Source organism: Thermobia domestica, chromosome 12, assembly GCF_964235325.1.
Source record: "Thermobia domestica chromosome 12, izTheDome1.hap1.1, whole genome shotgun sequence".
NCBI classification, from domain to species: Eukaryota; Metazoa; Arthropoda; class Insecta; order Zygentoma; family Lepismatidae; genus Thermobia; species Thermobia domestica.
Genome location: NC_137465.1, coordinates 55,008,736 through 55,036,164, shown reverse-complemented (window position 1 = coordinate 55,036,164; position 27,429 = coordinate 55,008,736). Strand labels below are relative to the sequence as shown.

General features: G+C 35.4%; 1 protein-coding gene across 4 annotated transcripts in view; it reads left to right on the top strand.

Moving 5' to 3' along the window:
• Positions 1–27,429, top strand: part of LOC145666457 (uncharacterized) — a 314,168-nt gene that overhangs the window by 61,622 nt on the left and 225,117 nt on the right. The window contains exon 1 of one of the 4 annotated variants that reach the window (XM_081733695.1): positions 18,399–18,790. The exons of 1 other annotated variant lie outside the window; for it this stretch is intronic. In XM_081733695.1, the coding sequence (XP_081589821.1) occupies positions 18,766–18,790 (25 nt within the window). In that variant the 5' untranslated portion in view covers positions 18,399–18,765. Of the gene's footprint in view, positions 1–18,398; positions 18,791–27,429 lie in introns of those variants that run through there. 2 more of the 4 variants (XM_081733694.1, XM_081733692.1) reach the window with 2 other exon arrangements.

The following is a 27,429-nucleotide window of genomic DNA, read 5'->3' as shown; positions in this document are numbered from 1 at the left end:
ATTGCCCCTTTTTACATGTTTGGTATTATAGTATAGAACCCTAATATATATTACTATAAATTTGGGTGGTTTACCACGTTTCCTTTGATGGGTACGAAATTGCCAAATTTTAGTACAACCACGTGTTTGGTTTTGGCTCAATTTATCCCCTTGGATGAGGTCCTATTACCTTATATGGTTATATGATCATGTATAGGGGTCCATTCCATATCCCCTTAAATTTTGGAAATTTTCCAATTTAAGCATTCGGTATCATAGTACATGACCTCAACATGTATCATGATAAATTTGGGTGGTCCATCTTGTTCCCTTTCATGGGTAAAAATTACTAAAATATAAACATAAGCAATATGTTGTACCATGCGTTTGGTTTTTGGCCCAATTTCTTCCCTTTGATGGGGTTCTATTACCTTATATGGTTATATGGTCATGTATATGGGTTCATTTCCTATCATAAGACATGGGTACATTGACGCACCCCTTGAAAAATTTGGGAGGGGTATCTTGGCTCATCCACTCGGTTTTAGAAATTGTTTTAATATAAGCATTTGGTATCATAGTACAGGACTTCAATATGTACCACTATAAATTTGGATGGTCCACATCGTTCCCTTTCATGGGTAAAGAACTACCAAAAATCGAATTTCGGAGGTTATTGACACCTATTTAGCACGTTATATGGTTTGTTACCTTTATATGTTTATGTTCCCTTTTAAATTTGGGAATTATCAAATAACAAAATTCGGTAAACGTTTTCTAGGACCCATTGGTGTTCCTCTTATGGCCAAATATTCAAAATTTAAATGTTATTGACCGGTTTTATTATTGAATAAGTACAGGATTTATTACTTTTTTTTCATAAGACACAGGTGTATTTGTGTACCAATCTTAAATTTTGGGAGGGGGTACATTTCTTATTGTCGTATCAATAATTGGTAATTGTTCTTTGGGTAAATCATTATGATCACGTGATCAGTTATTGACCTATGATGGGATTAGGAGTCCAGGACATTGGTACATTGAAACTTTGTAGGATAATTTGAGAATGCGTCATTGGAATTGATTATTACAGCCAAATATAAACGTAAGCAATACGATGTACCACGTGATTGACCTTGATGAGGTAGTGTACAGGGATACATAGCTAACCTTATTGAATCTTATGACTCATAGTCTTAAGGGAATACATGCTACAACACTGGCAAAGTTATTGTTGATGCAATTTGATTGGTTGATCACTATCTTTCGTGCAATCTGATTGGCTGATCACTATCTTTCGTGCAATCTGATTGGTTGATGAATTTCAAATCTTTGCTGTATTCAGTTTTAAGTTTTGTTTAACATTTAAAAATCTAAGTTTCGTTCAACATTTTGCACTCACTGATAAATATGATCAAAACCGTTTATTTGTTAACCGAATAGTTAAAAACCGGATAAAGTTTGACGGTTAACCGTGAAACGTAAAATTTTTAGTTTGAAATTTTTTTTGCTTGAAACTTTTTGTTTGAATTTTTTTTGTTTAAAATTTTTTGTTTAAAAATTTTTTCGTTTGAAATTTTTTTAAATTTTTTCGTTTCAAAATTTTTTGTTTGAAATTTTTCGTTTCCAAATTTTTTGTTTGAAATTTTTTGTTTCAAAATTTTGTTTGAAATTTTTGTTTCAAAATTTTTTGTTTGAAATTTTTTTGTTTGAAATTTTTTTGTTGCAAAATTTAGTTGGAAAATTTTTTGTTTAAAAGTTTTTGTTTGAAAATTTTTCGTTTCCAAATTTTTTTTTGTTTAAAATTTTTTGTTCGAAATTTTTTTTGAAATTTTTGTTTCAAAGTTTGGGTTGACATTTTTTTTATAGATTGTGCACTCATTAGTAAAGAACCGGAATTGTTTAGAACAAAAACTTTTGACAACATTGTGGTGCAATAGTACACGTCAGAACATGGGGCTGTACTTGAAATGAAAAAACACAATTCATTGAAATGGATCATTTTATTACACTCCACATACATCCATACCAGATAGTGGTTCTGGATATTGTCGATACAATGTATTTTGAACTTCTTGCACTAGTTTGTCTTTAGCATATAATTTTAATTCCAATTGAAGTCTTTTAAGGTCTAATGCAATATCAATTGGTGGAAACTCAATGTCCATTTGATCACAAATAAACTGTTTATCAATACAGGTATGCACCCACGAACGATGTTGACAACCATCACAATATCTAGATACATGTTGTACAATATGCGTAACACATTTTTCAAAATAGTACTTTTTCAGGAATATACTAGTTTTGTTGCACACTTCCACTGCATGTTTAACACACTGAAATACGCTGATGAATTTGTTCCATTCAGTTTCCGTTAGATACACCATGTTGCGAGGGACATGAAATGTACTCTTTTTACGTAACAGCACCATCTTCTCTTCGAGGACTGTACGCATCACCACTTCATGATTTGAGCCTAATGATTTGACTATGGTCACATTTAGCTCATCATGAAAATAATCGTTCATTTGGTCGATTCGTGCCATTCTTCACAGGTCAGTTGTACACCAAATTGTTCTGCTTTGCCCAATCGAATCACAGGTTCAAATGTTCTAGCACTGATACCAATCATCACATGTTTTGTTTGAAATATATTTATTGGATAATAGCTTGCGAAGATGAACTCTTTATCGTTAGAAGTACACATCTTTCCTCCTGAAAAGCACTTGCTCAAATGATTTCACGGTATTGGTTGATTTATAGAACTACGACTGACGTCATTGGAAAGGAATGTGCTGACATTTGAATTCATGATTTCATCACAGTTACTGACGTCATGCCGAGCAACCACATTCATACAACTATGTCTGATGTGTTGATGTTTGAATTCATGATTTCATCACAATTGCTGACGAATCCGGCTGTGTACTAAATTCAAATTGATGACTTCGACCCAAGAGTCTTTTATAGCATAAAGATACAGATCCAGTATTTAAGAAACGCAGCAGTTCTTCTTGTTTTGATGCTTCCATGGGTAAATATCTTGCTGGTAAAAATTATATTCTTATCATTTTCAAGCTTCACTACGATTCTTAATCCAAACTTTGTAGGGATCATTTGGCTAGCTAAGATTCTATAAGGTACATTCTGTTGTAAATCAGTAATCTTGGTAAATGATTTCATCACATCACGTGTGTTTAGAAACTGCAGACAAGTAGCCATGATGATGTTATCATGAATACTAACGCGAACGATGATGCAAAACTGATGACGTTGCATTATCATGTTCTGACGTGTACTATTGCACCATAATGTTGCCAGAGGTTTTAGTTCTAAACAGTTCCGGTTCTTTACTAATGAGTGCACAAACTTTTAAAAATGTCAAACCAAACTTTGAAACAAAAATTTAGAACAAAAATTTTCCAAACAAAACTGTTCAAACAAAAATTTTCCAAACAAAACTGTTCAAACAAAAATTTTTTAAAACGAAAAAATTTGGAAACGAAAAATTCAAACGAAAAATTTCAAACAAAAATTTTAAACAAAATTTTCGAACAAAAATTTTCAAACAAAAAATTTCAAACGAAAAAATTTTCAAACAAAAATTTCAAACGAAAAAATCTCAAACAAAATTTTGAAACAAAAAAATTTGGAAACGAAAAATTTTCAAACAAAAAATTTCAAGCAAAAAAAATTCAAACTAAAAAAATTTTACGTTTCACGGTTAACCGTCAAACTTTATCCGGTTTTTAACTATTCGATTAACAAATAAACGGTTTTGATCATATTTATCAGTGAGTGCAAAATGTTGAACGAAACCAAGATTTTTAAATGTTAAACAAAACTTAAAACTGAATGCAGCAAAGATTTGAAAATCAGCAACCAATCAGATTGCACGAAAGATAGTGATCAGCCAATCAGATTGCACGAAAGATAGTAATCAACCAATCAAATTGCATCAACAATAACTTTGCCAGTGTTGTAGCATGTATTCCCTTAAGACTATGAGTCATAAGATTCAATAAGGTCAGCTATGTATCCCTGTACACTACCTCATCAAGGTCAATCACGTGGTACATCGTATTGCTTACGTTTATATTTGGCTGCAATAATCAATTCCAATGACGCATTCTCAAATTATCCTACAAAGTTTAAATGTACCAATGTCTTGGACTCCTAATCCATCATAGGTCAATAACTGATCACGTGATCACAATGATTTACCCAAAGAACATTTACCAATTATTGATATGACAATAAGAAATGTACCCCTCCCAAAATTTAAGATTGATACACAAATACACCTGTGTCTTATGGAAAAGTAATAAATCCTGTACTCATTTAATAATAAAGCCGGTTAATAACCTTTAAATTTTGAATATTTGGTCATAAGAGAAACACCAACGGGTCCTAGAAAACGTTTACCAAATTATGTTATTTGATAATTCCCAAATTTAAAAGAGAACATAAACACATAAGGGTAATAAACCATATAACGTGCTAAATACTTATCAAAGGGTCAATAACCTCCGAAATTTGATTTTTGGTAGTTCTTTACCCATGAAAGGGAACGATTTGGACCATCCAATTTTATAGTGGTACATATTGAAGACCTGTACGAAGATACCAAATGCTTATATTAAACAATTTCTAAAACTGAGTGGATGAGTCAAGATACCCCTCCCAAATTTTTTAAAGGGTGCATCAATGTACTCATGTCTTATGATAGGAAATGAACCTATATACATGACCATATGACCATATACGGTATAAGACCGCATCAAGCGGGATAAATTGGGCCAAAAACCAAACACGTGATACAACATATTGCTTATGTTTATATTTTGGCATTTTTTTTACTCATGAAAGGGAACAAGGTGGACCACCCAAATTTATCATGATACATATTGAGGTCATGTACTATGATAGCGAATGCTTAAATTGAAAAATTTCCAAAATTTAAGAGATTGGCTATGGTACCCATCCCTGGGTGCATCAATGTACCTATGTCTTATGATAGAAAATGGACCCCTATACATGACCATATAATCATATTAGGTAATAGGACCTCATCCAAGAGGATAAATTAGGTCAAAAACCAAACACGTGGTATAACGTATTGCTTACGTTTATATTTTGACAATTTTGTACCCCTAAAAGGGGACGAGGTGGACCATCAAAATTTATCATGATACATATTAGGTTCCTGTACTATAATACCTAATGTTTAAATTGGGCAATTTCCAAAATTTAGGTGGTGGGCCAAGGTACCCCTCCCTGGGTGCATCAATATACCCATGTCTTATAATAGGGGATGGACCAATATACATAACCATATAATCATATAAGGTAATAGGACTTCATCCAAGGGGATAAATTGAGCCAAAACAAACACGTGGTTGTACTAAAATTTGGCAATTTCGTACCCCTAAAAGGGAACGAGGTGAACCACCCAAATTTATCATAATACATGTTAGGGTCCAGTACTATAATGCCAAATATATAAAATGAGCAATTTCTAAAATTTAAGGGGTGGGCCAAAGTACCCCTCCCAAATTTTTAAAAAGAGTGCACAAATGTACCTATGTCTTATGATAGGAAATAGACCCCTATACATAACCATATAACCATATAAGGTAATAGAACCTCATCCAAGGGGATAACTTAGGTCAAACCAAACACGTGGTACAACGTATTGCTTACGTTTATATTTTGACAATTTTGTACCCCTAAAAGGGAACGAGGTGGACCACCCAAATTTATCATAATACATGTTAGGGTCCAGTACTATAATACCAAATATATAAAATGAGCAATTTCCAAAATTTAAGGGGTGGGCCAAAGTACCTCTCCCAAATTTTTAAAGGAGTGTACAAATATACCGATATCTTATGAAAGGTAATGGACCCCTATACATGACCATATAACTATATAGGATAATAACACCTCATCAAAGGGGATAAAATCGACCAAACACCAAACACGTGGTATAACGTATTGCTTACGTTTATATTTTGGCAATTTTGTGCCCCTGGAAGGAAACGAGGTGGACCGCCCAAATTTATCATGATACATATTAGGGTCCTGTACTATAATATCCAATGTTTAAATTGGTCAATTTCCAAAATTTAAGGGGTGGGCCAAAGTACCCCTCCCAAATTTTTCAAGGGGTGCACAAATATACCTATGTCTTATGATAGGTAATGGACCCCTATACATGACCATATAATCATATAAGGTAATAATACCTCATCCAAGGGGATAAATTAGGTCAAAAAACCCCGAAATTTAAATTTTTGGCAATTTTTTATCCATGAAAGGGAACGACATAGACACCCAATACTGATAGAGGTACATACTATGGTCCTAGGCTACCACACCAAATTTTTAGATTTGGCAATTTCCAAAATTTAAGGGGGGGTGGTCCTATGTACCCCTAAAAGGGAATGAGGTGGACCACCCAAATTTATCATAATACATATTAGGGTCCTGTACTATAATACCCAATGTTAAAATTTGGCAATTTCCAAAATTTAAGGGGTGGGCCAAGGTACCCCTCCCAAATTTTTCAAGGGGTGCATTAATATACCCATGTCTTATGAAAGGTAATGGACCCCTGTATACGCCCATATAACCATATAGGGTAATAACACCTCATCCAAGGGGATAAATTAGGTCAAAAACCTCCGAAATTTGAATTTTTGGCAATTTTTTACCCATGAAAGGGAACGACATAGACACCCAATACTGATAGAGGTACATACTATAGTCCTAGGCTACCATACCAAATTTTTAGATTTGGCAATTTCCAAAATTTAAGGGGGGTGGTCCTATGTACCCCTGCCAAAATTTAGGGGGTGGGCCAAGGTACCCCTGCCAAAATTTAGAGGGGGTGGTCCTATGTACCCCTAGGTCATTGACCCCGGCCAGGGACCATGGGGTATTGATAAACAGTTTATTTGTGATCAAATGGACATTGAGTTTCCACCAATTGATATTGCATTAGACCTTAAAAGACTTCAATTGGAATTAAAATTATATGCTAAAGACAAACTAGTGCAAGAAGTTCAAAATACATTGTATCGGCATTTGGCAATTTCCAAAATTTAAGGGGGGTGGTCCTATGTACCCCTGCCAAAATTTAGGGGGTGGGCCATGGTACCCCTGCCAAAATTTAGAGGGGGTGGTCCCATGAACCCCTAGGTCATTGACCCTGGGCCAAGGTCATTGACCTTTGACCTATGACGTCACAAAGGTCGGGGTCAAAGTCCAAAGTGAGGCCAAGTGGGGCCATTACTACTCAAGTTAAAATGAAAGAGTTATAAAACACTGTTTAGTCCATGATAATCATATCAAGCATAGAAAAGAAGTCGTTATGATTACGTTTGCATATTGCAAGGTCAGTAATACAGTCTCAATTATATACATGCGTCCTTGCAATGTCACATGTAAAAAAAAAAAATCTCCATACAGCAAAACAGAATATAGGTCAGTTTTACATTGTTTGTGTTCTGTGATGGAGTGAATTGTATTTGTTTTTAAGATTTGTTCGCTGATATATTGGTAAGTAATTATTTATATCATTATATAAAAACAAAATTCACTCGTTTTTTTTATAAACACTGATTGTATGTTATGTGAATTTTCACTGATGTTCGCAACTGCACTACACTAAATAATTATGAATATATGTATATATGTGTATATAAGTAACATAAAGATAATCATAATTATATCCATCACCAAAATTATTCGTGAATTCACTCTCACTTTTCTTTTTACTAAAAATTAAATATGCACTAAAATCACCACACTATTTTACATAATTATATATATATAACATTTTCACTATTGATACGACATTATTTCACACAATCACTTATCACAGTTCACTTACACATATAGACTTGGGGGAAGGGAAAATCACACTAGGGGGGGTTCAGACGAGTATTTCCTGGTTCATCCTGTTTCCAGTGGATATGGCAGGAATCCAAATGTGTCCTCTTCCGTTATACTTGTTGAAATTTTTAATGTCCATAGAAAATATATTGATGGAATTTAGTAGTTAATATCGTCTTGATGTAAAGAATGATTATTTATTAGCATATGGTATGTCGACATAGCCGTCTTGAAATATATTCTTTAAAGTCAATGGTTGGCGATTTGTAATTTCAGAACTGTGGGGATGTCTTAGAGTACATGCATGCTGGTTTGATTGACACGACACAAATTCGACTTAAGAAGAAATATTTGAAGTATAGTTGGAATAAGTAACTATGCAATTTAAACCATGAACGCGCAGAGAGATATTATCTGAAGAGAAATTAGGAATGTTTTGATTTTGTTCATTTTCGTAGTAGATATCATCATATATAGGGTCTAGTTGAGGTAAAGATGGGATTTGAATAGAACAAATTTTCTGCTGTGGCTGTTGAATTACATTTTCTGAAGATTTTCTGCATTGAAAGTAAATAAAAATGGCTAACATAAGGAAAATTAAGATAGAAATGACAGTGAATATAATTATATAGAATATGGCGAAGTTCATGTTGATTATTTGCCTATAAAGGAAAACAGAAGAAAATACTATATAATTTTAGTATGGGAGTATAATGAATAGATTTATAAATACATAAGACACAATATATATTTGTTTCATATGCGCATACACACTTCCAAAAATTCGCTTTGCGAATACGTTTTTGTGTACCACTTTTTTTTTTTTTTTTTTTTTTTTTGTCCAGTTTGATGTCTTCGTCTCGCTTTGCAAGAAATTGATATTCAAAACTGGAATTTTTCTTTCAAAGAAAATAATAGTCTGTCTTTGGATTTGCTTTGCAAATCATGTTATGACTATTATTTGATTACTTCAGTAATATATAATCTAGGTTTCTATCATCATGTTGCAATAATATTTTTCGTATAAGGAAACCTTTCATACACTATTCGTTTGCACGTGCTTAAAATCATTTAAAGTTTCTTCATTATGTAAATGTAATTTCGTATTTATATTCGATAACTCCCTATTAATTTTAAATAATTTTATAGATAAAAATATGATAATGAGAGGTGACAGTACAGCACTTGTAATAGATATTATTAATAGCAATGACATTGGGTCATTAGAAATTTGTAAAGATGGAATGTAGGCATTTACAGTTATATTTTCTATTTGCTACGCTAAAGATTCCAACTTATTCGAAAAAGTATCCATATGAGGAAAAAACGAAATAATAGGTTATGTACTTTACTAATACAGAAAAATATAACATTAATTAATCTAAAATGCAATATGTATATGTATATATATATATATATATATATATATATATATATATATATATATATATATATATATATATATATATATATATCAGTTTTAGCTAATGTCTCTAACGAAAATTTTATTCTGGGGGGGAATGGGAGGGGATTCCGAATCGAAATTACGTCCTATTCTACCCCAAAGATAGATGAAAGAGACAACACAATGTTACAAGAGTACTAAATCGTATTCAATGTTCGAAAAATGAAGGTTTGAACTACATTTCTGCAGTTCGATTTTGCAGCTTTTAGCTTAAGGTTTGGTTGAGTTTTAGGAGAGCGCCTTATACTCGCTCACCCACAAAGAATACTATTTAGTACAAATAGACCACACCAACATATAACCTAACTTAAACCGTATTTACAGAGGGGAAAAAGGGGATGAAATAAAAATATTCTAACTTACTCTTTTCTTTCATGAATTTCACTAATTATGTTATTTAAGTTATTTTGATAATTTAGATATAGACTTCTTCTTGCATAATTATGCTGTGTTTCACTGGTTGCATATTTCCAAGGATGGCGTTTGTCTCTTCTTGCCCTTTGTTAGCATTTTCATTTGCTGTTGCGGATTGCAGCGGCTTTAATCGACGTACTTCTATCTCATCTTGGATATCAGCTCCTTTTGCATTTTTAAAAGAAACAAGATATTTGTTTGAGCTGGGCAAACGTGATAGTATCACACCTTGCTTGTCATAACGGAAATCAAATGCTGCTGGTATTCCTTTATGTCTTGTCACATTTTGAATGAGAACCTTTTGTCCAGGGTGAAATTGTGTTTGCGCATGATGGTCTTCGTACTTCTCCAATTGCTTGAGATAACTTTTATACATATTCTGATAGGCATCATCTCTCGCGAGACGCATCGTTTCCATCCGTTCGATATTTTCTTCCTCTTGAATTGGAGTATTAAATTGGAGATCAAAAACAATCTTTGCTTCAAATCCATGGAGCAAGTAGAAACTCGAATATTTAGTAGTTTGATTCTTCAAATTATTTAATCCAAACACAATTTGCGGTAACATGATGTCCCAATTATTTCCAGTTGATTTGATGTAGTGACGTAAAGCTCTTTGAATTGTGTCACTTGTTTTCTCAGCCAAATTGAGAGAATAATGTGAATTAACTGGAATGAATTTCAATTCTATTCCTAATAATTTCGCTAATTCTGACATGATCTTAGATTTATGAGATGGAAGACGGTCTAGTATTAAAGATGATAGTGCCCCGTACTTTAAGATGAGTTTATTATAAATAGCAGTTGCAATAGTGTCTCCCGTTAAATCCGGTATGCTTTCAGCTATGACATATCTTGTACACGCATCACACATAATTAAAATATACTTGTGACGATATGTAGAAGATGTTGGAAAGGGGCCGCATTGATCAATTGTGACTACTGAAAATGGGGCCGCTTTTGGAAATATTTGAGGTTTAATAGTAGCTACTTGGCTTCCTGTTTTATTCACTTGACAAGAAACACATTGTCTAATTTTCTGACGAAAGTAATTGCGCATGTGTGGAAAATACACCTTTTGTAGCGCTAATTGATATGTACGATTCTGGCCTGCATGCGCTGTGGCTGACGGATGAGAGTACAATAAGTTAAAAATTTCATCTCTCATTTTGAATGGAATACACAATAAATGCTTCGTGATATTTCCAAATCTATGTGCACGGTATAACTTTCCATCAATTAATTGAAATGCTCTAGCTTGCCGTTCGAGCCTGTAGTCTTCTCCTTGCTTATTTTCCTGTAAGCATCTGTATATGGGTCCAAAATAAGGGTCCGTCTTCCAATGTTTTCCAATGTTTTCGGGTGCTTGGAAATTTACTAAACATCTCTCTTCGTCCAAATCTTCTAATAACAGGTCTCCCGGTTGTGGGGGAACCACCGAAATGCGACTCATCGAGTCTACAGGGTTATTCTCACTGCGAACATGAACAGGGGTAAAATCATACTCCGACAAAATTAAACTCCAACGAAGTAGTTTGGGCGGTAGATTAGCTGCTGTCTTGAGGTAGACTAATGCTCGGTTATTTATTTTCAAATAAAAATGCCTTCCTATTAAATAATATTTAAATGCCTTTACTGCGGCTAATACGGCTAGCAATTCCTGTTCTATTGTTGAAAGTTTCTGTTCTGCTGGTGTCAAAAGCCTCGAGTAATAACCAATGGGAGTCCAATCTTGTAAATTTTCGTCCGTACACTGCGTACACATTGCAGAAATTCCGATTTTGGATGCATCTGTCCATAAACACAAAGGTTTGTCTGGCCGGTAAGGAGCTAGTATTGGTGCTTCCAAAAGTTTCTTCTTTAACGTCTCAAATGCCTGTTGGTGAGTAGAGTCCCAACTAAATTTCACGCCCTTTTTTAATAACTTTTGTAAATTTTGTACTACTTCCGCGTAATTAGATAAAAATTTCCTTACAAAATTGCACAAACCGAGAAACGATCTAACGTTCTTCGTCGATTTTGGGACAGGATAAGTTTCAATTGCTTTTAACAGCCGATCTGAGATTTGGTAGCCATAACGCGACACTTTGTGTCCGAGCGCTAAAATTTCTTGAAATAAAAATTGAGATTTTTCTACTGAAATTCTCAGTCCTGATTTTCTAAGACGTTTAAATAGATCTCTTAAAATCTCAATAATTTGTTCCTGTGAGTTGGAAAAAATGTACAAATCGTCTACATAACAGGCTATGTTTTCTGGATGGAGGTTAGCCAACACCATAGACATGAATCTATTGTACACAGCACCACTATTTACAAATCCTTGGGGAGTAACACAATACTGAAATGTCCCAAGTGACGGTAGAGAAAAGGCAAAATATGGACGAGAATCTGGTGTTAATTCTATATTAAAGTATGCCGAAGATACGTCCAAATTTACATACCAAACATGTCCAGCCATGGAAGAAATTATATCATGTATAGGTGGTAAAGCCAAGGAATGATGAACCACTTTTGAATTCAACAGTCGCATATCAGCTATTTTTCTCAGCTTTCCCGATGGTTTTCTCAAAAATAACTGGCGAATTAAAAGGAGAATTAGACCTTTCCACAACACGTTGCTGAATTAAAGTATTCATGTATTCACGTACTTCTGATTGCAAGGCTTTCGGAATTTGATGGACGGTTGTCGTAAAACGACTCTGTATAAGGCGGAAATTGTTTCTTTTTAATTCTTAAAATTTAGTGAAGCACTACATCAGGGCATTTCCGTTTAGAATTTAGGCCTATTATTAATATGTGCATTTTTGCAGCTTTGGTGCTGTGTATATGTCAAAACAGACCACTGGAGTTGACCAAGGATTCGTCCTGAAAGAGGGCAACCGTCCAATGGTATTATGGATAGAGTGACTTGTGTGAATTTTTAGGAGTATTTTTAATAATTTTGATTCTTATTGTGTTTTTTTTTTCGACCACTCTTGAAAAGCCTAACAGACCATTGGAATTGACCAAGGCCACGTCCTGGAAGAGGGTAACAGTCCAATGGTATTGTGGAGAGAGTGTGTTTTGTGATAGTATTTGTAATTTAATCAGAAGTTTTAAAGGATTATAAGTCACTGCGTGTTCTGCTATATGGAGAGTTTTAGTATGGTAGAAAATGTGGTTTGGTCTGCTGCCAAATCTATTGGTTTTTGGTATGTGAGGTTAATTTGTTGACGATGAGTAGATGTAAAATCATTAATATCTTAATATTCAGTGTTTCATGAGGGATTAGTAACAATGCATATTCGTTGACGACGAGTAGATGTAAAATCATTAATTGCTTAATATTCAGTGTTTCATGAGGGATTATTATTGGCAGTCCGACAAGCTGTAGGGGGCACAGACCAATAATAACAGGATGTATCCATTTTCCTTCATTTCTTCTATTTTTAAAATAAAAATATTTACAAGTCATGTTTTACCAAGACCGTAATCAGGTAGCCGGTCTCCCTAAATTTTTACTGTCCCCAAAAATTTTCACTGTAGGCTTGGAAATGGACTATAATATTGTGATAAAGCTTAATATGATTGGATCGGCCCATTCTATTTTCTACCGCCCCATGCAGTTGTGGGTTAGCTACCGGCCTGTGTTACACAATGTTAATATGTTAATAAATAACATGATATTAAAAGAATGATAAGTATTGACCGTGAGTGATTTATTGAAATAAGACTGAAAGGGCTTAAGAGACCATTGGAGTTGTCAGATTAGTTTGTTTAGGACGAGTAGATGTAAAATTATTAATTGCTTAATATTCAGTGTTTCATGAGGATTATTATTGACCAAGGACTACAGGCCTATTATTAATGTGTGAATTTTTTGCAGTTTTGTTAAGAGCGTTCTCTTTTATATCATTTAAGTTTAATTTTATAATGAAGCGGAAAATAGCGGAATTTCAGTAAGGGTAGCGAAACGTGAATTTTGACGCTACAGTAGCGACTATTCGAGGTGTGGTCCTGGCAGCAGTGCCATTTACTTCCCTATCCATTGATATGACCAAAACTGGTCAGGGTTGGACTGAGAAGCTGTAGGGGGCACAGGCCAATAATAACAGTTTGTTGGAAATGGACTATAATATAGTGATAAAGCACAGTATGGTTGGATCGGGCCCACTCTATTTTCTACCGCCCCCTGCAAACGGTTAACATCACTTTGAAACAATCTTGAAGTGAATTTAAATCGTGACGAAAATGTCATTTGGCGTAAGTTCAAATGCGACCCGAGGATTTTTTAAAAACATTTTTATAACCCTTTTTTAAATTAAAATAAGATGAAAATAATACTCAAAGAAGTGATGTACTTACTTTTGTGCAGATAAGTAGTAGTAGTAGTAGGAACGGATTAGAAACCCTGCCCCATGTTAAAACAGCTGGCTAGGATAGCGCGTAAAACAGCTGGCTACAGTAGCGCGCGAAGAAACGTACTTCCGAGAGCATTACTCTCCCGAGCAGTCGTTGCACAAGGCCTGTTACGAGTAGGAGTAGCTCAGGAGAGTAATGCTCCCGGAGCGAAAAACACAGTTCTGATTGGTTGGCGTTATCCATTTCTTTTTGCGTTGCCTTCAAATAGCAGAAATCAAACGAGTGTTGCTGTCCGTCTTCGTGGCGGAGTGGGCTAGCGCTATTTGCTAATAATGATATAAATTTTGTGAACAACTTAAAACAGCTGGCTAGGATAGCGTGTAGAACAGTTGGCTAGACTGAGTGGTAAAAGTGAGGGGGAAAGCGGGGGACTCCGTCACCCCACTTCCAGAAAATATCTCTGGCGCCCTGCAATTCTAAAGAAATTAGGTCAACACACACACACACACAAATAAAAAAAACGGATAACATCCCGCGCGGACGCAAAAGCTACGGAGTGAGGCCCACATTGCAATATCATACCTAAGTTTGAGATGGTGAATCACATCCTGCGAATGAATACTATTTACAAGAAGTGATTGCAAATCAATAAGAAATTGAAATAAGAAAGGTTTGTAAGGAAATAAAAACTATTAAACGAATTTAGCGTCATTGAACAGTAGTTTTGATTTTAGTTTCCGCAAAACTTGTGTATCTCAACGCAACGCAAACACTGGCAACGTTTTGGCAACATTGAATACGTACCGCAGCATACAAAAAAGTCCTTCATTTGAGAAGAATCATTCCTGGCTTTCCCACTTCCCCTCCAACACCCGCTATTTATTTATATACGGATGACTCTAAATCACGTGACTGTGTCAGTTCGGGTTTCTACGATTCTTTTCTCAATCAACTTTTAGTTAGAAATTGCCCTCTTCTACTACTATCTTTCAAGCAGAAACTTACTCTGTAGCTGCTGCCCTCCGTCAGTCTCTTAACCAATCCTATGCTATAGTATGTCTTGTTACTGATTCCAAATCCCTTCTTTTCACATTACAATCATACCCTTGGACTTCTAAAACTGACCGTATTATTTTAGAGAACAAATTTCTGGTAGCTCTACGTAATACTTCGGGATTTTCTACTTTCTTTCTATCAGTGAAAAGTCACGTGGGTGTCATGGGCAATGAATCAGCAGACCGCGCTGCACGTTTTGGCAGTTTGTTTGGTCACCCGATTTCAGGGGTGTAGCCAAGGGGGGGACCATCGGGGCCAGGCCCCCCAAATGGTTTCCTGCCCCCCCAAATGACCAGCTTTTAAAACATCATAGTAAAATTATCTCGCTTCATTCATTTAAAAGTAACAAAGTTTATTGACAATATTTCATGGTAAAATAGTATGGAGAAATATTGTTTGTCCATACCGATCGAAAAATAGTATAGTATCTATTCCTTATACCGATCGAAAAATAGAATACTTTTTTGTGACAGCAGATTGCACAATTTACTGCGATTTATATTTGACAGTTTGAAGACAAACGTTTTAACAAGGTGCTACAAATACAGCCATAAAACAAAGGTACTCAACTGATTTGTAAGTACAGTATATTTTATATGCTTTAACAAGTGTTTTAAAAGACCTAGAGGATGGAAAATTTGGTGAGAAACAATGTTTTTATTCAATTTGGATTTCATTCGCTCTCTTTTATTTCTACTCAGTGTAATAAAATAATTATGTTTTGTTTTAGTCACGAATAATAAATAAATATTTTTGTCAGGAAACCATAAAGAAATCAAGTGAAATTTCAAAGAAAATCAATCTTGTGTAGATAGGTTCAGTATACAAGGTCTTAAATTTAAAAATAAAGGTAACCAAGCAAAGTTTTGTTCCTTTTTCACCCACCACCTTCGAACATCGATATGTCAGCTAACCTGGAAGATCAAAAATAGTCCCCATCAGCATCGACGACCTTCTGAAAACGTTCTGGAAGGCCATGCAATCCATCGCGGTAGAACTTGGTGGGACGTGAAACGAAGAAAGTATGAGGTGCATTTTGGACTTTTACTAGGGATTTGAACTGGCGTCCTCTAAGGTGATTGTCCAAAGAATGGAACAGGTGATAATCGGACGGTGCAATACCCGGGGAATATAGTGGTTGCAATATTGTTTCCCATCGAAGGCGGAAAATGGTTTCCTGAGTCATCCTAGCCACGTGGGACTTAGCGTTGTCCCGTAAACGAGGACCCATTTGCAATTCAGAAGTGATGGCTCGAGAGATTTGAGTTTTTCTTGAGCACAGCTCAACTGCTGACACTACACAGTTGCATTGATACTCTGACCAGCTGGTAGCAGTTCCCGATGCACGATGTACCAAACACACAGAAGGACCTTCTTCTGGTACAGTGCTGGTTTCGACTGTTTTGAAAATGGTTCATGGGATGCTAACCAATGATGACGGCGCCGTGGAGCTTCGTATAGGACACACTTTTTATCACATGTCAACGCCCTGTCTAGAAATGGCTCCGAAAAAGTAAATAAACACAGGCGACTGCCGCGTTGCCTTCTGGCCCGGAGTCAAAATATGAGAGACCCATCGGCCCAACTTGTAGTGCTTCACAAGTTGATGGATGTGCTGCCGAATGGTTTCACCACATACTGAATTGTAGTCCAGTTTCTCTTTGTACATGTGTTGGTCTTCTGGCACGTGGTGTTTTCGGGTGTTTCGTCATCGTCCTTAAACTTGTTAAACCATCGCTGCAATGTCCGCGTCGTCACGACACCCACACCAAAGGCCTGGCATATCTTCTGTCCCGCTACAGCGGCGTTTGACCTTCATTTGAACTCGTTCAGCATACATGCTCTTATGACGCTCTGTGGATGTCCCATGTTTCCCCTGTCTTTACGCAAGTTCACGGTGTGTCTGAATTGCCACAACCAGGTAGTATGTTGGATATACCCACACCAACAACTGACGTTCGCCTTATCTCCACTCGCATTCAACTCACAGCGTGAGATCCAGTTGAACACAGACCTCCACGAAAAGGGACAGAACTTTCTTGGTTACCTTTATAGTTATGCATAAAAGTATAGCGTTTGGTCCCGGGCAGTAGTTCTTGATTAAGGATAATAAAATCTATCTTGAATATAATTAATGTATAATAATAATAATAATAATAATAATAATAATAATAATAATAATAATAATAATAATAATAATAATAATAATAATAATAATAATAATAATGATAATAATAATAATAATAATAATAAGAAGAAGAAGAAGAAGAAGCTAAAATAGTGTTTTTAGTCTTCCAGAAGGAAACCAAAATTTTCCTTTCTTTCAGGCCTCAAAAACACTAGCAGCAACACTTTTATATTTTTTTTTGGCTTTGTACATTGTAGCTGCCCCCCTCAAAAACGACATCCCCCCTTACACAAACCTGCTGGCTACACCCCTGCCCGATCTCTCTCAAACTCACCCCCTCCTCTTACCGCTCCCATTCCCTCTCTCGTCATCTACAGCGTTGGAAACATTATAACTCCCAAAGTCTTACAGCTAATTGGTACTGGCATCACCCTTCCCCTCTCCCCTCCTCTCCTTTGTTTCTTTCCACCTCCCTCTCCACCTTTCAAATTCGTATCTTACTCCAACTCCGTCTTTATGTCGAACCTACTCCCGTTCACCTCTATCGCCTCCGTCAACGTCCCTCTCCCCGCTGTGACTGTGGAGTCGACCTTGGTACAGGTAACCATTTAGTTTTTTCATGTCCTCTCTACTCTCTCTATCGTTCCCATTTCTACTCTCTCTTGTATGCAACTTATGGTTCGGGACCTTTCGACTTGCATTCTATTCTATTCACGGCGCCGATTTCTCCTCTCAATTTTTTTCTCTTTTATCTCTAAAAATCTCATGTTTCACTGTAGTTCATAGTGCTCTCTTTTATCAGTTGCTTATCTCTTAAATTTTAAAGAGTTTATTCTCTACCCTATTTGACCTATCTGACTTTTTTGTTGTTACTTCTGTAAATTGCCGATAGGTCTTATTCAAGACGGTGGCAACTTATCTGCGTCATATTTGACGCAACAGCAGTGAAGCAGTGAGAAGAATCAAAGTCCTTCGTTAATGATAAACAAGAGTTCGGCAGTGACCGTTACAGCGGGTGCCTCGTGTCGTGGTGCTTTGTGAGGAAGGGAGTTACGTGGGACTTCTTATACCTGCGCTACACTCACACTTTCTGTTATATTTACAGGTACATTCCCTTCTCTTTTATACTCTTTCTTTTTTCATTTTACACTTTCCTCTAACTTTTTGCTCTGTTCAACTTGGCTTTTCAGCCCTCTTTTACTGTCTGAACTTCTTTCCCGGTTTCAACCTTTTCCCGACTTCAACCTTTTAGCTTTCCCGATTTTGACCTTCTCTTCCCGATTGTGACATTTACTTATTACCGTTTTACTATAATCCCTTTCTTACTTTGTCATTACTCTTACCTTTATTTTTTCTACCTTTTACTTTTGTACTAATTTATCTCTTTACCTGAATAAATTTATTACAAACCTTGTTCAAAGGCGTTAGCGCCGGGAACATATAAACGGGGGATTTTATACTCCACATGAAGTGAAGTGAAATGAAGTCCTTCGCTATTTATAATTGTAAGTAAATTTATAAATAATAATTTCATATTTAATAAAAATATATATATAAGTAAACTGAAAAGGGCTCTGTGAAGTTCACCCATCCATTGATTAGTCTTTAGGAGAACTCAAAAATTGCTGGCGGAAAGTATGTTTAGCAAAATAGGGGTTAACTTTACAAAACACGCTCCAGCTGCGCATCGATAAGTAGAGCCCTTTGAAAAAGTATAATATAGTAGGGTAGGGTAGAGTAGTGTAAGATACAAATAAGTAGGGTAGGGGTTAGGAACGGGTTAGATGAAGGTTAGGTAAGTTTTGATTCATTTTCATAAAATTATTAGAATGTAATTTCTCGTTTATGAGTGATGCCTGGTGGAGCGGGCATTGTGAAGTTAACCCCTATTTTGCTAAACATACCTTCCGCCTGCAAGCACGTAAAAAGCACAAAGTTTACAGGAGAAATGGAGGATTGAGTATACCCCGCTCCGCCCAGTGATTTTTAGCGAATCATAGTGCTTCTAACGATTCATAGTAGTTCATAATGAATCGGAATCGCGTGTTATAAAGATTTAAGATGTATATCTTGCGGTAAGGAAGCTTTAGTATAAGTAGTAGTGGTAGTAGTAGCGGTAGTAGTAGTAGTAGTTAGTAGCAATAGTAGTAGTAGTGGTAGTAGTAGTAGTCACTAGCGGATCCAAAAGGATCGTTTGGGGGGGGGGCGGTTTGCTTCCTGAAAGATGATCGTACCCTCATGGTGATCAGAATTTTTCTTTTGCAAGAATCTGACGCTTATGAATGCGGGACTGGATGGGGGGGGGTGAAAACCTGATTCCCAGTTTCCATTTTGGTACCCGAATTTGTAAGTTTTCTTAAATGAAAGTATATTCTGTCTCTAGATTTAAATTAAATACGCACTTTCGTTTCGGAGGCATGGCGGTGTCATGATTCACTAGTCACCGAACTGTATCAATGCGCTGTCTTGCACAGTACTTGCACAAAAGAAAATACGGTATTGACGATGGCATTCATTTTAACGAAAGAGTGTACAATTTGCTCTAATCATTTATATTTTGAATAACAATTGTGGGACAACAGATGAAAAAAAAAACAGACACGGTCTGCGCAAATATAGATAACAAAAGTATACATGAATAAAGAATAATACAAAATGTCAACAAATAACAAAAGACATGATGATATTTCTGTGTAAATTTCTTGGTATAATAAAATACTATAAATACAATAATTAATTATAAAGTGATGTTTAAAAGTATATGGCACACATTGTTCCAACTGGGCCAAAATATAGGGGAGTAATCTTTACATATTGCTTTCATTTATGTTTATGTCAGATATAATTCAGCAAATTAAAAATTGAAAAAAAAAATCAAACTGAACTCCAAGGATGCTTAGTGGTTCCGTGATTATTACCCATAGTAGTGATTGCCAAAACATGAATTTCGTGGCTTTCTCCGGAAATAAGAATGTTATGGGTTTTGCCTTAAAAGAACTAGCCTGCATACTTACGGGCACAAATTGAGTACAGGAGAATGAAATGGATACACTTCCTAATACATAATACTAATCGTCAATGCATTTAAACCTTGTACTGTACTACTAACAGGGCCATTCCATCGTCACGGGCAGGACATTTACACTACATTTTTGATGCTTTAAAGTTTTATATTTCTAAAAATACAACATAAATCCTGCTAATTATATGATACATGAGCAGTACAGACTTAGGAGTATATGTAGCTGATGTTTGAGTACTTTTTTCTGTTTAGAGTAGAAAATATTAATTCCTAATCGTCTGTCACGGGCGGGGACAAAAAAGAGAAGTGACTTTCGACACACCAAGTGAATGTTACAAAACTCTGTGAATTCTTGGCTCAAAATGTTTTTATTTAAACGGAAATGTATAAATGATAATTTTTTTTTACCAAACTTCACTTAAGAAAAATTTGCCAAATATTTATATCAATAAAAAAACTCAACTTTACTGTGTCACGGGCGGGACACATGGTTGTCACAGGCAGGACACCGTGTGAATCAACACACAAAATTTCAATAAGAATGATTTGAAAACTGAAATAAAATAAAAAATAAGTCAATTTCTGCTGTTCTGTTATATCACTGTACACAAATAGTTCTATTTACTTTAGTTGGAACTCGCTTTTATCACATAATATAAAAATATGTAGCACACTTATTTCTCACCACCTACACTTTAGGAAATGGTTTTATTTGCCCATTTACACGCACCTTGTAGGGAACTTCGTACAAAACACCGTCTAACAGTATATAAAATAGGTGCTGGTATCCAGTGCCCGTGCCGTGGAAAATCAGCGCCCGGGGCGAGAGTATACGACGCGCCCCCGTAAATATGAGTGAGGTCGACAGACCAGCCGCAAAGCGTCACCATGGTTGGCGCCATGCGTAAGAAAATTATCAAAAATAAACCCTGCTTTTCCTTGATTTTGAGCACTATTTAATACTTTTTCCTTCCATTTTTTTATATATCTTTTATTTTTTCCTCCTGAATTTTGCGCCCCCATACTTTGACGCCCGGGGCCGTCGCCCCGCTCGCCCCTATCCCCCAACGCCATGGCACTGCTGGTATCACAGGTATTATTTGATTGAAATGCATGTAAGACACTTCAACAGTCTTGAAAATTTTACCGCAATCGCTTACGGTCTTCATACGAATTTCCTTGACTTCTTCGTCCTCTTCCACTGGGCTATGTGATCTATATATCTAATATTTTATAAGATCCTTGGTTGCACGTCTACGCTTTCTTTTTCTGTCCACTAGAGAAAAAATCCATCAACAAAAATGTTCCTTGTGTTATATCTTCAACAGCTGGCCTAACACAAGCCTTGTTAAGATGCAAACCTAAGTCTTCGCTCAGGATAGCTTCATGGCTTTCGGAATCATCATTTTCAGAATCTGAATAAAAGTCTGTTAGGAGTTTAAAGATTTTAAACGGAATGAAGCTCTGATTTAAAAGTTCGACGAACTACCAAATTTTCGCTGTCATATTGCAGGAAAAACTTTTTTGATTGGGGACATTCAATTGACAAGAGCATTTTCCCGTCTTTTATTCAAAGTGTCTTGTTTTTTTCAATTTCTGCTTATGATAGTAGTAAAACAGATATATTTTGAAACGAAGAGCTTAAAGCTGCTACGAAATCAGCAGCACATTCTACAATTACTTTCTTTTGTTTCACAAAGTTCCATACTGGCCGTTTTGTACGTACTCCAATCCCATCTACTGCTCCCTTGAAACGAACAGAAAGGTGACGCTAATGATAATATTTATATGGCACTTATTTTAAGTTAAAACATCATACTGATAGTAATAGATAATCCTCTATTTAAGTAAATAATGTTCATGCTTAGAAAACTTTATTTTAGTACACATGGAATCAATTTCTATCATGAATAATCAATGTACACAAACTTTCCCACCAATGGCATGCCCACTGTCACGGGCAGGACAAGTTTTCAAATTGAAATAAATCGAAATATATTATTAGCATTAGTCCAAAATTTGGCAAATGTGAAGTACACATGGAAATTGTTACTTCTACGAAGTACGAATCACATTCTCAAATTTAGTAATTCAGTACAATAACTTTTGGTAGTTTTCTGTCACGGGCAGGACACTCAAGTTGACGTTTATATCTTTAATGATATTATAAACAATTTTTATCCTGTAAACACTTTTTCAACTGCATCTTGTAGCAAAAAGAAGCATCTTGAATAGCTCGAAGTTACTTCAGCCAAACGCACAAATTTCCGTAAAATGTTGCCGATAACAAGAATAAAAAAATTCCTCGCAGCTGTCATGTTACAAATTCACAATTTAGATTTAAAATTTTACGTGAATTCTAAGTATAAATAAGTTTTTCTTTGTGAAAAAGTAAATTTCGTTCTATTTACTTCATATATATGTAAAAATGCATTGGTTTTGACAGTTTTCCAAAATTTGGGTTCAGGCTCACTTTCGCGTGGAATGGCCCAACAGTAACCCAGAGCGACGGTTTGAAGTTAAACTACAGCAGTAACATATAAAGAAATGAATTTTGGATATAATCCTATTTAAATATAATATATTGCAGGTACTCCTTAACCATATAAATCACTACGAAGGTAAATGTACAATTTATTCAATAAAATATTGCAAATAATGTAATAACAAAAATATCAATGCTAAACTTTCTCTTACAGAAACTCAACAGAAATTTTGTCAGATCATCTAGCACGAAATGTGTATAAATTTTACATGAATTAAAATATGAATTACAATTATATAGAATCACAATATAAGCCATTATAATGATAAATAGTAAAAAACCAAATGAACGAAACGAGATCTGAAATGTAAAACCAAAGTGATGTTTTCGTTCATTACTGCACACAAACTATATTTCCTTTAACATTCCGATTGGCGATATTATTTGACAATATCAGATATTTGAAAAAAATCAAATTCAAATTTAATTTTGAAAAATTCTCACCTTTAAACGAAATCATTAATGGAGAATAAAGTACAAAAACAAACTTGTTGTTTTTCTTTAATCTCAGATATAATAAGGTTTGATCTAATGGCTAACTTGCTTGCCTTTGGTGCGAGTGATCCCGGGTTCGATTCCCGGTGAGTTTACAGTTAAACGAAAAAAGTGGTTCGGATTCCACTATAATCAGTAGGCCCACGTCTCCTTTAGCCGTCGTGGCACAATCATGGGACGTTAAACAAACAAATATCATATGTATTGTTTATTAAAAATATAATATAGTCTATATACCGGTACACATTTTTTACGATTGTTGTTGTGCCCTTTTGTTTCAGTTAAATATTTAAAAAAAAAATACAATTTCAAAAAAAAAAAATTCGAGTTCGTTCATCTTTCTTGCTTTTGTTTGCGATCCAGATACATAGAAGGAGTTCAACGTTATAGATTCATACTCATGATTTTTGGGGGATACCCACGAATTGAAAATAATTACGGGCCAAAACCACGGCCTTAGTCACCTTGCAGTCCATCTCTGTGAAAGTTACAACACAAACTCAAATCTACGTCCTTTCTTGTTCCTGGCAAATCTGGCCGAACGTAATCTACGTTTGTCTCGGTGCGTATATAGTAGTGCCAGGCCGCTAAGTCGATCTGCATCCATCCGGGATCGTAGCCATGTCTTTAGCCTTTTTAGTGTTGAAAATGTTCTTTCGGATGATGCTCTGTATACGGTATTTCGTCCGAATACACCACTATTACAGTAGTATAATTGAGTATGTAAAGGAAAAAAGCATTAGACCAAGCTAGGACTAGGAAATTTGCTCTATTAGGTAATTTCTTAAATGCAGTTCTTAGAATCATAGTATAATTATAGCACCTCGAAAGGCATTTTAGTGAATTACCCGCACCTCTTTTTCTTCCCTTCTACGTTAAGTGGCAAAAACGCTCAAATACATGTTAATTATTTTAAATGAAAAATTAAACTACCTACTTTCATGTCTCTAACTGTAAGGGATCACGAGATATAGGCATTTAATAATAATAATATTAATAATAATAATAATAATAATAATAATAATAATAATAATAATAATAATAATTTTCATCCCTTTTCTTTCCTTCTAGGTAAAATATCAAAAACGCTGAAATACTTATTGGATTATTTTGAGTGAGAAGTCCATACACCTAATTTCATGTTTCTAACTTTTAAAGATTCTTAGATATTGATATATTATTATAATAATTACAATCCCCGTAACCTTTTGTTTTCCCCTCTTTTTCTCCAATTTTACTAAAGTATTAAAAAACGTTGAAACGGGTGTCAAATTATTTAAATTGTGAAATCCAAATACCAAATTTCAAGTCTCCATCCTTAAGGGATTCGGAGATGGCCACTTCCTTCCTTTCTTCGAATTTCCAAGAGATCCTTCCTTAGTAATACTCTACATCACAAATCTTATCTACTGTCCGAATTTCAAGTTTCTAGCTTGAGTGGTGTTATTTCCCAAGGAAAGAAGAAATGCCATTAAAAGTCACAATGAATCCCAGGTTCCTTCCGAATGTTTTCGTGTTGAACCTCAAAAGTCACGGCTCTCTTTGTTGATCTAGTAGCTAGTGAACGTATCTTTGATCTTTGATGCATGAGGTTGTGTGGTTTGATTCCCGGTGAGTAAGCATCGAACGTATTACAGTAGTGAAGATCTAACTTTAACTGTAGTTCTCGTTCTGTAAAGCATCGCATTTGACAAACAACGTAAATACATATCAATAAATCAACCAACCGAAAAGTCTCAGATTCAGAGAGCTTTTCGGTAAGGAGCGCTGAAGATTCTATATTTCTCTTTATTCAAGGTAAAGATACTTGAAATTCCAGGGCCCGAATTCCATTTACACATCCTTTTTCTAGGACACAATTTTAAAATATAGCTTTATAGTTCAAAGAGTGAGCCATCACCGTCTTTCCTAAAGCTGTTCGTCCAATGAATGAATGATATTCTCGCTCCTTTGGGGCTTATATTGACCACCTCAAGGAACTAGGGACAGAATTATTCACACTTCAAATACCACACATTTTGATTAGACTCTGCTAGGCTTGTCACACAGATTGAATCTGTCGGGAAAAGACCATATCGTCCCTTTCCGGCATTAATGCAGTAAGCGACAATTTGAAAATTTTACAGGAGAGCCGAAAAACTAAAATTTTGATGGTTTTTCTTGTATAACTTTTTTGTTTTCTGAACTATTTTCGTAAGAAAAATACAGCTAATATAATTAAACAAGCTCCGTCAAATAGAACAGTGACGTATATAATAGCTTCAATATATTCACTTATTTTGGCGCTTAATTCATTTTTGCTTACAAACTTTTTAACAAATCAATGCTTCAAACGACATTCATTCAAATGTATTAATGCATTAAGGCACACGGTGTCATGGTGAGATTGCGTTAAGCGACATTTAGGGAAAAAAATAAATAGTAATAAATTGCTGATTCGTTAATGGAAGAATGTATACTGATCGATAAAATACTGAACGCTTCTTGAAATAATGCTGCTTAAAATCAATTAGCCAAGAAAAATGCTTTGGACTACCTCTCCTTTATATGTAAAAATTAATCTAATATTCTGAATGTTTAAGTTAATAATAAGTGACACCATTACTTAGTTTTCTCATTTATTTTTAGCGTTATTTTTCTAATTTCTTAAAGCTTAGAATATTGCAAATTATTACTGATTTGTTAAGCTTACTGATCAATGAAAATTTGCATCATACATTTACTAAATAAATGCAAATTGTCGAAACTTCAGAAAACTGTAACTTTATCAGACAACATGTTTCAATCTTGAATTTCTTCTTCGGTGTCCTCTTCATCTGTCTCAGGGAGGGTATCTTGTGCTTCTTCCGTGTGTGGCAACTGCTGGTAGAACCCGTGTAGATGCTTTGGTAGAATATGCTGATTACACAATGAGACAAGATCCTGGCCTTACTGATAGGGATGGCTGCCGCATAAAGTCTGTTTGGCTGCTTTTGTCTTGGTGGACGAAGTTTCAGTGAAAGATACACTGCGTCCTTAGTCACTGACTACTTCACTTTGGCAAATTCACTATTTTTTGAAAAAGCGACAACTCTCATTTTTGACAGCAAGAAAGGTTCCCCTGACTCATGTTTCTTAGCACTGAAGATTTGCTCTGCCAAAGTTGACCAATTTCTAAAAGAATCATGGTTCAATAATTCAACATTATATGAATGTGGCTTTGTTCTCGCCATTCTCATGACGGTAATCCACTCGGAAGGGCTTTCAATTTTTTGATTATGAGATGCTTTCTCAATTTGACTATGCACACTGTCCATAGTCATATATGTGTGACCCGGTACCAAATAATTGATCTGGATTCGTTGCAAGTATTTGGAATTTTCAAGTTCATATTTCAACATGGCCTTAATATTTCTATTTTTGTTTTGGCCGGCACAGTTATCGCAATACAGGATTAAAGTTGAAACATTACTTAGTTCGTCCACTACATCTATATATCTCGAAAGAATGGAAGCGATTTCATTCGATCCTGGTTTACCTTCGCTCTCACTCTACACATGATTGTATGCATTTCTGCTTTTTTATTCATATATCGAGAGATTGTATACGGAATACTTTCATGTGTAGTATAAAAGCATGGAATCGCCATGAGGTACGCTCAAAACTTTCTGCAAACCGAAACTTGCGACAAGTGTTCCTTCCTGGTTACCCCTCAAACTCTGCTGTTTTTTTGAAACGAGCCTTAGTTGCTTCTTTACCTTCAATATGTCGGGTGTAATCAGCCTTCTCTTCTTGGGTTATGTCTGTCTTGTTGGTAAATGCGATACATTTCTGGCACTTGTCCTTTTTGGGTCTATGAAACCCAAGGTTGAATTTTGAGTTAAATATACCCCGAAAAACTCTTTCACTCACAGGTATATTTCCTTCTTCGTTCATTGCACGTGAGTAAATCGTATAGAAATAAGTGACGTTTTTGAGATCCTGGGGAAGATATAGTCGTGTTGTCTTATTTCCACAGTAGTGGTAAGGCACTGCAGGAAGTCTTTGAATGAATTCAACAACGAGCTTCACATCTCGCTTGGATGTCGCTTTGGGACGAACTG